General features: G+C 45.2%; 1 protein-coding gene across 2 annotated transcripts in view; it reads right to left on the bottom strand.

The window, feature by feature from the left end:
- Positions 1 to 3,895: 3,895 nt before the first annotated feature.
- The window catches only part of IRAK2 (interleukin 1 receptor associated kinase 2), a 58,088-nt gene continuing 49,857 nt past the window's right edge, over positions 3,896 to 12,126 (bottom strand). The window contains exons 11-13 of one of the 2 annotated variants that reach the window (XM_082664557.1): positions 9,265 to 9,465; positions 5,953 to 6,244; positions 3,896 to 4,996 (exon numbers count right to left, since the gene is read on the bottom strand). In XM_082664557.1, the coding sequence (XP_082520683.1) occupies positions 4,884 to 4,996; positions 5,953 to 6,244; positions 9,265 to 9,465 (606 nt within the window). In that variant the 3' untranslated portion in view covers positions 3,896 to 4,883. Of the gene's footprint in view, positions 4,997 to 5,077; positions 5,274 to 5,952; positions 6,245 to 9,264; positions 9,466 to 12,126 lie in introns of those variants that run through there. The other variant, XM_082664558.1, reaches the window with a different exon arrangement.

Here is a 12,126-nt window from a genome sequence, read left to right as displayed (position 1 = left end):
TGTCAGCGCTTAAGAAGGCTACAGGGCGCTGTCAGGTCCACACCTGGAGGCCAGACCCGCAGTCCCTGGGCGGACGCGCGGCCCGGAGGGGCCCGGAGGCCCGAAACGCCGAGCGCGGGCCGCAGAGCAGGGCCAGACCCGGCACGCAGCCCGCCCTGCCCCCGCGGCCCCGCCGACCAGCCCCGGGCCGGAAGGGGGCGAGCCGCCCCTCAGAAGCCGGTGGCGCCCCAGTCCGCCTCCTCCCGGGTCCGCCCCGCCCCGCCTTCCGTTCCTGCTCCCGCGGCCCGAACGTCGGCCCCGCAGTCTGCACCGGCCTGACGCCCTGCCCTGGCCGCCCGCTCGCCGCCCGCCCCAGTCCTGCGGCACCGGCCCTGCCTCCGCCCGAGTTCTGACCACACCGGCCGCCGCTGCGCCCGCCTACCGGAATGAGCAGTGAGGTCTGCAGCCGGGCGGGCGGAGGAGGCGGGTCCTGCGCTGAAGGGAGGGCGCTTATTGGTCAAATCGGCAAGGGGCGGGACTCCAAGCAAGACGGAGATTTCCTTTTGGCCAGGAGGTCTGGAGGCGGGACCCTACGCCTTAAGAAGCTCGTCCATTGGTCGGAAGCTAGCCGGGGCGGAGCCACTCACGTTGGCTCGAAGAGCGCGAAGCTAAGGCCGGGACGCAGTTCCTCAGGCCTGCCGTTGGTGTGGGTAGGGGACAAGGGGAGCCGGGTTCCCTAGGGCTGCTCCCTGCCACTCAGCGCTGTCCCCCTTAGCAGGACGCCTTCAGATCCAGATACGCTCATCGAAACCACACCAGCATCATCACTCCATTTACAGAGACCAAGTGACAAAACACAGAAAATGACAGAATTGGAATTAGAAATTAGAAACTACGGGGGAAAAAATAAAAAAGACTACAAAAAATGTAAAATATCCTTCTGGCAAAAAATATAAAAGTTAAAAACAAGGTACAAACTTGGAAAAACATTTGGAACACGTGGCAAAGGGCTGATGTCCCTACTATGTAAAAACTCTGGCAATAAGATATTTCAGTGGGCAAAGGAAATGAACTGATGAACGAAGCAAATCACGAAATTCGTTAGATTTCATTTTAACATATGAAAAAATGGGTCCATTTCAGTCATTTAGAGTACAAATAAAATTATGTTTTCACCCATTAGGTTAGCAAAGATCAAATAGCGTGATAACATGCTTCGTAGTTTAGGATGTGGGGAAACGCACTTCCATACATCACCGTATTGGTGAAACCTCCTTGGAAGGCAGCACCATTGGGAGCAGGAAGAATGGAAACAATCTCAGTACCCAGCAAGTGAAGCTAGTTACCTAAATTACAGAAGGACCATACAATGGAATACCGGGCAAAAAGAATGAAGTGCTCCAAAAGTACTGTTGAGGAAGAATGGCCAAGAAAGATGTGAGAAAACACAGGTTCCAGATTGAATGAAAATACCCTGTGTACAGCAAAAAAATAATAAATGAGAGACGAGTGGAGCCTCGAGATAAAATGTTTTTAAATGTCTGAGAGTAACCACTCTGTATTTGTGTGTTTCTAACTACTTTATTGAGATATAATTTACATACCATAAAGTTCAACGATATATAATTCTATGATTTTTTTAGTACATTTAGAGTTGTGCAACTATCACCATAATCTAATTTTAGAACTTTTCATCACCCTAAAATCTTGTGATCATTACCACTTCCCCCCCCAAACCACTCCCCCTCCACACACACACACACACACACACACACACACACACACACACATCTAATTTCTGTCTCTATGGATTTGCCTGTTCTGGACATTTCACAAAAACGGAATCATACAATATATGATTGGCTTCTTTTACTTAGCATTATCTTTTCAAGTTTGCCCATGTCGTAGCATGTATCAGTACTTCATTTTTTATGGCTGAATAATAGTACATTGTATGGATATACGACATTCTGTTTTCATCTTTTGATGGACATTTGGGTTGTTTCTACCTTTTGGCTATTATGAATATTGCTGCTATGAACACTGCTGTGTAAGTTTTTGTATGAATATGTTTTCATTTCTCTTAGGTAGATACCTAGAGTGGAATTGCTGGGTCATATGGAAACTATGTTTAACTTTTCCAACTTTTCCAAAGTGGCTGGCCATTTTACAACCCCACCAGCAATGTATGAGGGTTCCAATTTCTCTACAACCCTGCCAGCGTTTGTTTTTTTGTTTGTTTGTTTGTTTTTTTGGTACGCGGGCCTCTCACTGTTGTGGCCTCTCCCGTTGCGGAGCACAGGCTCCGGACGCGCAGGCTCAGCGGCCATAGCTCACGGGCCCAGCCACTCCATGGCATGTGGGATCTTCCCAGACCGGGGCATGAACCCGTGTCCCCTGCATCGGCAGGCGGACTCTCAACCACTGCGCCACCAGGGAAGCCCCAGCGCTTGTTTTTGTCTGTCTTTTCTATTCCAGCCGTCCAAGCAGGTGTGAGTGGTTATTTCATTGTGGTTTCGATTTTTTCTAATACCTAATAAAATTTATTTTAGATACCTGATAGAAATGACAAAACAGATGACAAATGTTTAATTTTTAACATACATGATAAAGTCACTAGAATGCTCTTAGTAGTACCCACATTCAGAGAAATGTTGTTAGTATTGCAATATTTGTCAAAATAAATCTATCTCATTTTAATTGGAATTTCCGGTCATTCTCAGAAATCTCTTTAGAAGATATTTTTCCCCCAGGGGTGTCTCTCTGTATGGTGGTTTTGATTTTCATTTCCCTAATAACTAATGAAGTTGAGCACAAAGATTTTTTAAAAACATTTTTTTTATCATCTCTGGAAGAATCCCCAAACTAGTAACAGCCGTTGCCTCTGAGAAGAAGAAATGAGGGAACTAAGATCCCAGTGGGGAATCCCCCATGTAATCTTTTGTACTGTTTGGGGTTTTTGTTTGTTGCTGTGTGCATCTATTAACTTAAAAAAAGTCAGGCGTTCCCTCTAGGAATTCATGGAAAGACACCTTGGTGCTCATGAACCCCTGGAATTCATATACAGAATTGTGTATGTATGAATTTACAGCTTACTGGAGGAAGAAGGTCCAAAGCTTTCATAGATTCTCAAAGTGGTTCTCTGACCTCTTCGGAAATTTGTGAAGCCCTGGTCTAGAAATGCAAATCTGTCTAGGTAATATTACCCAATTGGCAACTGTCCTGTATTGCTCAAAACACTTTGGAAACATACTGCTCATAATTTTAAGGTGATTACCACACGCCAGGTCATATTCAGGGCACATAACACGGACTCTGGTTGAATCCTCACAGCCACCAGAGTTTAAGACAAGGGTGGGACTTCCCTGGTGGCACAGTGGTTAAGAATCCACCTGCCAATGCAGGGGACACGGGTTTGATCCGTGGTCCAGAAAGATCCCACATGCCGTGGAGCAACTAAGCCCATGCGCCACAACTACTAAGCCTGCGCTCTAGAGCCTGCAAGTCACAACTACTGAGCCCAAGCACCACAACTACTGAAGCCTGTGTGCAGCAACGAAGACCCAACGCAGCCAAAAATAAATAAATAAATAAAAATAAGGGCTTCCCTGGTGGCTCAGTGGTTAAGAATCCACCTGCCAATGCAGGGGATATGGGTTCGAGCCCTGGTCCGGGAAGATCCCACATGCCGCAGAGCAACTAAGCCCGCGAGCCACAACTACTGAAGCCTGCGCGCCTAGAGCCCGTGCTCCGCAACAAGAAAAGCCACCGCAATGAGAAGCCCGCGCACCTCAACGAAGAGTAGCCGCCACTCACCGCAACTAGAGAAAGCCCACACGCGGCAACGAAGACCCAACACAGCCAAAAATCAATAAATAAAATAAATTTATTAAAAAATAAAAATAAAATAGGACACGCTGAATTTAAAAAGACTTGCAACGTGACTTTTCAGAAATATACCCACTGCAATAAATGTTAGGTACATGACAAAAATAAACGCTTAATGTCTTTTTAAAAATTTATTTAACAAAACAGGACAAGTGCATTTTCAAAGTATTTCTGCAGCCATGTCTCACCCGTTCCTCCCCAACAGCCCAGGGAGGGAGGATGAATGCATGTTACTTACAAGGAAACTGAGGTTCCAGAAAGTAAATTAGCAGCAGAATCAAACATGAACCTAGTTCTCCTGGTTCTTTATCTACAGCCATAAATAATACATACTCTCTAAATAAAAACTCTATTTAAAATATTAGCATTAGTGGAATGGGAGGATAAAGGTGCAGAGTGGGCATTAAATAAATATCTGTGGGCTGCAATATTTCTGAAAGAGAAAGCAGAAAACCTCCAGAGCCTTCTGCCAGGTGTCTGGCATTTGTAAAACTTGAGACCTTGACGAGGGAGTGAAGAACCGAAATGGGACACAAGTTGAAAGTCTTTCATGTAAAGGTCATGGAAGTTTGCAGGCGGTTGGTAGCAAATATTACCCAGAGATCTTAGCTTTGGAAAGTTCCATCAGCGCTCAGAATGCTCAATCGGTTTGTCAAGGGTGAGAGCCAGGCAATGGCATCTATAGGGGTGGTTATCGTCACATGCTCCGCGGAACCACAAAATCGCCCACATCCTGGGCTCGTGTATCAGGGTTTCCCCTTCAGTCTCCTGATAACCCAGAGCTCTGATTGATGAATCTCAGAAAGGAAGAGGACTTCATGGATTTCTGTGTCTCTGAAAGCTGAGGTCCCGTCTCCCCTAACTCACTCTGGTAAAATGGAAGTGTCTCTGCCGCCACCCAAGGGAAGCTGATGTTTGGTGTTTCCTGGGAGATCTTGATTCTTCCTTAGACCTTTTTCTCGATTGACGTTCATTTTTCCGATGGAGGACGAGGGTCCTCAGCTATGTTCGAGTCATCAAGGGCCAAAAAGCTCAATGCTATCCAGTTTCTCTTCTTTGTAGAGCCGGATATTCTCCATCAGTTTCTTTTTGGCCTCATTGATCTCAATTTTCCACGAAGTCTCTGTAGCTGACATTCAATGGAAAGTAAAGAACTTGAACAAAAGGTATTTGGAAACAGTTGTTATAATTCTTAGAAAGTCAGACTTGGTCAGAGTTTTTCACTTAAATCGGACTTCTGAATCAGGCCCTGAGTGGAATGAGCATTGTCATTGCTTCTGCCTTTTCAGGGAAGGCCTGTCACCTGCCCCCACCTTTCAGAGAGGAGGGGCTTCCATGCTTCTCCCCTGGGGGTGGGGGGCAATGTTAGAATGAAGCTTACACTCTCTCTCTCTTCTTCCACTCACCTCGATGTGGGAGGAGGAACAACAGGAAAGGTCAGAGCCTGAGACATTCACAGAGCCACGTTTACCAGGGGATGAGGACGCTGAATTGTAAAGGCCTTCCGAATTTTTATTTCAGAAGGAAACCTGGTGTGTTTGGACCCCAGGGTCAGAAATAGAAGTTATCTTTGGAAGCAGCTGGCAAGGTGTGAAGTGAGGATAGAGAGGTGGCCGGGGACAGACCACAAGGGGCTTTGCTGGTCCCAAGGGAGAGTTTTTACTTGGTCTCTAAGTGCAATGGGGAACCACAGAAGGGCTTTAAACGAGGAGTGACATGAGTTGTTTTTAAAAACCACTCTGGCTGGCCCCTGGATGAAGAACTGGTGAGGGGCCAGAGCAGATCAGGGAGGCCACAGGGAGGCTGTGCGCTCATCCAGCAAGAGGAGAGTAGCTTAGATGAGGGGTAGGGGGACGGGGACGGGCAATGCAGGGAAGCAGATGGAGCGGTCAGTGGACAGGACTGAGTGAGGGACTTGACATCGGGGGCTGGGGGAGAAGGAGGATGACTCTCTTGGCGCGGCCAGCTGGCAGGTGAACAGCTGGATAAGCAAATGAACGCGTGAATGCGGGAGAGAAGGAATAAATGATAGACTGAGTTGGGGACATAAATGAGAGTGTATAAGGACTCAGATCCCACGCTTACCATCCTGGGGAGGTTCTGCACTGGCGCAGGCCTCAGAGGAGGAGTCAGCTTCCACTGCCCCACCAGCCGGCAGCTCGCTTTCTCCATCCGCTGGGCGGGGAGGCGAGTAGGCAGCCCCGGCCCAGGGTGCCTCCCTCATGCAGCAGGAGGCTTCGAAGCTGGAATTGTCCACGTCGTCCGTTTCTTCTGGGGTATTGGAGGAAGAGCCTGTGCACTCGGAAAGACCACTCCAAGGGAGCGACGTCTCCTGACCTCTCAGCTGCTCTTCCACAGCAGCCACAGAGCCACACACCTTGGGGAAGAGAGAGAGAACGCGCCACAGGCACAGAGATACAGATATTTGTACTTTTGCTGGTTGAGACCCTGGGTCTAGCTGCCCCAGTAATACCTATGCTGCCTGCAGTTTGGTTAAATGAGCAATAAATCATTCATCCTCTCATTCATAGGCTCCCTGCTTCCTTCTCTGTTACGTGGTTACGTGTGTGTCTGTGGGTCGAATCTAAAAATTCGAGTTGAGTTTCTATCACTTTCAGCTAGAAATGCCCTAAGTAATATAGATATTGCCCTTGAGGGCTTTTCTGGTTAGGGAGGTTAGTAAAATTAGAGGCAGGCAGGGAAGGAATATTTCTTCTTTACACACACACACACACACACACACACACACATACACACATAAACGGCACACAAACCTACCCTTAGTAAAAATAACAAATTTCATTTGCTCAGTGCCTTGCAGTTTACAAAGCACATTTGACACATAATGTAAATGACTTTTTAGAAATAAAAAATTAAAAGATCAGAGAGGTTAAGTTCCCTGCCTAAGGTCACCCAGTCAGTGAGTGGCAGAGCTGACCACTAAACCCAAGTCTGCTTCTCTTCAAGGCCATGACCCTACTGACCTCTCAACTTCCTAGCTTGGTTGTGAAATACTGCAGACAATGACCATTTTCATTCCTCTTTGTATATGAAAGTGCCCTATCCCCTTTATTCTACATAGCAAATGCTTCCTCATGCTTCAAGGCCCAGTTCAAATGTCACCTTTTGAGATAAATCTCCACAATATATGCCCAATAAATACTTGCCAAGCTAAAAACTACAAGACTACATAACTAGGTTCTGGCCTAGGTTCTGGCCTATGGGAGAAGAAGTGATATGTGCCTTTCCAGGTCACACCCTTACAAGGAAGGGTATATGTTCTCCTTTTTAACCCCCTTTTAGTGGCTGGAATGCAGATGTGATGGCCTGAGCTAGAGCAGCCTTTTTGGATTCCAAAGTGGAAGTCACATGATAAGGGTAGCAGAGCAACAATACAGGAGCCCAAATCCCCAATACTGCGGCACTGCGACATCAGCTCTGGACTGCCTACATTCAAACTGTTGAGCTAAACAGAACAAACTTTTATCTCACTTGGAGTCTCCTCATTATAGCAGCTTCTTTGAATGTACTTTAAGTGATACACTGAACAAAAGAGTAAATTGAATGAAGGAATGAAAGAATAAGTGGTTGAGGGAGAGAGATCTTTTTAAAACATAAGTCTGATTATGTCCTGCCCCTGCTTAATACCCCCAGTGACTTCCTCAAAATCCTGACTGTGGCTGCAAAGCCCTCTGTTGTCGGGCTCCTCCTTCCCCAGCAGCCTCATCACAAGCCACTCTGCCCCAGGTACTCTGTGTTCTAGCCACTCTGACCTTATTCCAGGCCCTTGACCTTCTAAGCTCTCTCTCAACTCAGGCTATTTGCATGAATTGTTCCTTCTGCTTCGGTTGCTCTTCATCTGCTTACACATCACTTCCTTGGGAAAGTCCTGGGTGGGGACCCCGTAATATGCTACACCAGCGCTCACCAGATGGTTACTGCACAATGTCTGTGAACTCCAGGAAAGTGGAACTGGGCCCGCCTTGTTCCCCGATATATCCCCGGGGCCCAGCACACCGCTGCTGAATGAGTGACTGAACACTGTGGCACACGGGCAGCTGGAGCACAGCCTAGACTGAGAGTGGTGACTTGGTCTCTAGCTCCTACCATGTCCTGGTGCAAGAGGGTAGAGCTGGGGCTGAGCCAGGAGTCCAGAGGGCTCTGACAGAAATTCCCTCTGGCCTCATCTCCCCCTCTCTTGGCCTCAACATCTCCATCTGTAAGAGGGGAGGGTTGGGCTATAGCAGTGGTGGTTTTTTTTGTTGTTGTTGTTGTTGTTTTGCAGTACGCAGGCCTCTCACTGCTGTGGCCTCTCCCGTTGCGGAGCACAGGCTCCGGATGTGCAGGCTCAGCGGCCATGGCTCACGGGTCCAGCCACTCCACGGCACGTGGGATCTTCCTGAACCAGGGCACGAACCCGTGTCCCCTGCATCGGCAGGCGGACTCTCAACCACTGCGCCACCAGGGAAGCCCTAACAGTGGTGTTTGAAGATTTTTTTTTTCAGCTACCAAACCCTTTCCTCAGATAAAATACTGAGAACCCAATACAATTATGAGAAATGACAGTGGATGTCTGGTTGGAGTCATGGGTGGGGCCTGCAGCCATCCACAGCCCTCTTCCTGCCTCTTCCCAAGGAGCCCCTCTCTGTCAGACACCCCTTGAATCACTCCGTGGGATGATCTCTATGAGCCCTCTCAGGCAGTTATTTTGTACTTAGAAAGGCCTAGTAAAGTTGGTGCCCAAATTTACACCTGTTACCATGGAAACCCCCTCTGCATATCCTGTCCATAGGAAAATGTTTTATCCTCTGTGGTAGTTGATGTCTGCCTAGTCCATGGGTTAAAGAATGATTCCTTTCTCTGGAACCTGGCCCTTCCACCTTCCAGGCTTGACCCCCTGGCCACCGGGGTTATATACCGGACCCCCACCTTACCTGATAGGCCAACAGGTAGACACCTGACCCTAGCTAAGCCAATCAGTTTCTCTCACTAAGAGGTTGGAATTGGGCCGCTCAGTGAAGACAGAACCATGACATGTAAATGAATAATACAGCTGTATCCCCTGACCAAGAGGATGGAGGGAATGAGAAGGGGCCTACAGAGAGAAGGAGAGATAAAGCCCGTTCAGAGAAAGCAGGCGGACTTCTGTTATATCCGAGGGTGTGGTCCTGGGCACCCTCAGGACCAGACTCCAGCTTGGCTGCTGGGAGCTCCAGCAGATACTGCTGTTTGCAAACAAATATGGCCCTGGTGTATGAAATCACTTCTCGGTCAAGGCGTCGGTAAAGGGATCGTGACAGAGCCCCTGGTAAAGCAGACTCATGCAGCCGGGGAACCGAGGCCCTGCTGACGCAGGACAGGGCTCATCGCTGGGGGAAGGCTGAACGTGAGGCTCACCTCCGCCAGGCTGGCGTTGCGCCTCCGCAGGCAGAGGCAGGCGGCCATGGCCAAGGCCTCGGCGCAGGCCTCTGGCAGCCTCCCTGCTCTCTTCTCCAGGTAATTCTGGCAGATCTCCTTGGCCATCACTTTCTCCACATCTGTCTTACTGGAGCAGAGCCGTGTGGTGCTGCTGGGAATTTCACTGAGGAGTAAATCCTTCTGTGGGAAGAAGAGTGGAAACACCCCCGTGTGAGCTGCAGGGGTGTGGAGTCTAACCACACGTGCCCCACCCGCCTCCAGGATTGCACCAGAGCGGCAAACACTCAGAAAACCAACAGTGTTTTTAAAACTAATTGCAAGGATCCCAGGACCAAGTAAAATGGCAGAACTGGAGAACTGCTAAATTCCCCACATGTACAGGGCATTCCATACCACACTCATAAGCCCCGTCAGGCAGGGGGGTCTTGGGTTGCTTCATCAGGAAAATGGGGATAACAGGACTAACACAAAAATTAAATGACATAGGGCATCTAAAGCATAAAGTGTGATAAAGTGTGATACTTGACACAATCAACATTCAAGAGTCTATCAGTGATAATAATTAATAGTAATAATAGCTACCATTTATATAGTACTTACTACGTGCTGAGCACTTTACTTACACCAATAATTCATCTTATTAATAACATTTACAGGAAAAATCTCTCATGATACAAAATAAACATTTTAGGATGTAGGATTCTGACCCATGTATATTTAATAGGAGATGTACTATATATAATATTATGTATATTTTTATATTTTAAATTTTGTATTTACATGTTACAACATTTTATGCTACTTAGAAAGCAGAAATCTGAGCTATTCCTAAAACAGAAGATATGCTGTATAAATAATAATAAATATATTACTATATAAGTATATTTGTATAGTACAAATTATATATTACATTGCACATGTATATATTTACTTATTTGCAACTTATATAAATATAAACCTACTTATATAAATAGGTTACAAATATATTACTTGTACTGATTAAATATATTAAATATAGGAAATTAATATGTAATATAATTATGTATAATATTGATTGATATAGTATATAGTGCATTAATCTATCATATATTAACATATGAGATGTTAAAAAAATGAAACATTTATATGTATTTTTTAATATTTGTGGTATATTTATGTAAACACTATAATATTTATATATAAATTTTCCATGTATATTCTACATATATACATATTTATATATAAAATATTGTATACTTTAAACAATATGTTTTAGATATATGTATTTGTAATGATATTTCATAGATATACAGTATTTTATATGGTTACACATATAACTACATAAAACATTTTATATAACTATATATAACATACAATATATAATATATATTTACATATAATATATACTTTAAATAACTATATTTATACAGAAATATTTCAATGCACTTTATATGTTATATGCTACATGCATTATATAAAAATATTGTGTAATATTTCATGCTATATAAAATGCAAAAATTGAAAATCCATGTTATAAATAATATAAAATATAAATATATATTTAAACATAAATAATATAAACTGTGTGTATATATACATATATAGAATAAATACCAGGGGGCAGGGTGTAAAATTTTAACAGTAGTCATCTCCAAGAATGATTTCTATTTTATTTTCTATATTTTCCTATATTTACTAAATGTTCTACAAGCCTGTTTTGCAGTTATATTTGGAAAAATAAAAGGGTTTATTTTGTGTGTGTTTTTTAATAAATTTACTTATTTTATTTATTTATTTTTGGCTGCGCTGGGTCTTCGATGCTGTGCGCGGGCTTTCTCTAGTTGTGGCGAGCGGGGGCTTCTATTCCTTGCGTTGCGCGGGCTTCTCATTGTGGTGGCTTCTCTTGTTGCAGAGCACGGGCTCTAGGCGTACGGGTTTCAGTAGTTGGGCTCGCAGGCTCTACAGTGCGGGCTCAGTAGTTGTGGCTCACGGGCTTACTTGCTCCGCGGCATATGAGATCTTCCGGAACCAGGGCTCGAACCCGTGTCCCCTGCATTGGCAGGCGGATTCTTAACCACTGCGCCACCAGGGAAGCCCTGTGTGTTTGTTTTTAACACCAACAGTTCCTGACCTCCTATAATACGTCCCCATCTGTTAACTATGGCCTTCAGAAACCCCAGATTTTGTGACAATCTGGCCCCTGCAGACCTATCCCATCTCCTCTCCTCCCTCTGTCCTTCTAGCTCACTGTACTCAGCCACTCTGTCTCCTCCTTCTATCTTGGAAGCCCCTAAGCTCATCCTGCCTCAGGGCCTTTGCACTTATTCTTCTCTCTGTCTACAATGCCCCTCCCTTGAGCTTTATCATGTCCTGGTCCCTCCCTTCATTTGGGTCTCTGCTCTGATGTTACCTACACCAAGAAGCTTTCCCTGACCTAAAACAGCCCTCCTCCAACTCTTTCACTCTGTCCCCTAACATTACTTCACATTTCTTCATAGCACTTACCACTGGCCTGGAACGACACACATTTTCATTTACTTAAATATCCTTTGTTCTCCTCCCCTACAATGAAAGCTGCAGGAGCGTAAGAACTTTAACTTTGTATCCCCAACACCAAGAACAGTACCTGGCAGATAGTAAGTTCCTTACAAATGTTTTCACATATTGTACAAGCTAATTTATTTTCTGGTTAAGTTTCTTCCTTTTTGTGTAATTTTATTATTTTTAATAGAAGTGATTCATTAAATGTAAAACTAAATTTTTATTGCTTCATACAGCTTTGTATACAAATAGTTATAATTCAGAGTAAAATATTATCAGAGATTATCAGACATGGGTTGTGATATTTGCTTCAAGAACAAA

The sequence above is a fragment of the Grampus griseus genome (assembly GCF_964374135.1).
Source record: "Grampus griseus genome assembly, chromosome: 10".
Lineage (NCBI taxonomy): Eukaryota > Metazoa > Chordata > Mammalia > Artiodactyla > Delphinidae > Grampus > Grampus griseus.
Note: the sequence above shows the minus strand (reverse complement) of the source record. Positions and strands in the feature narration are given on the sequence as shown.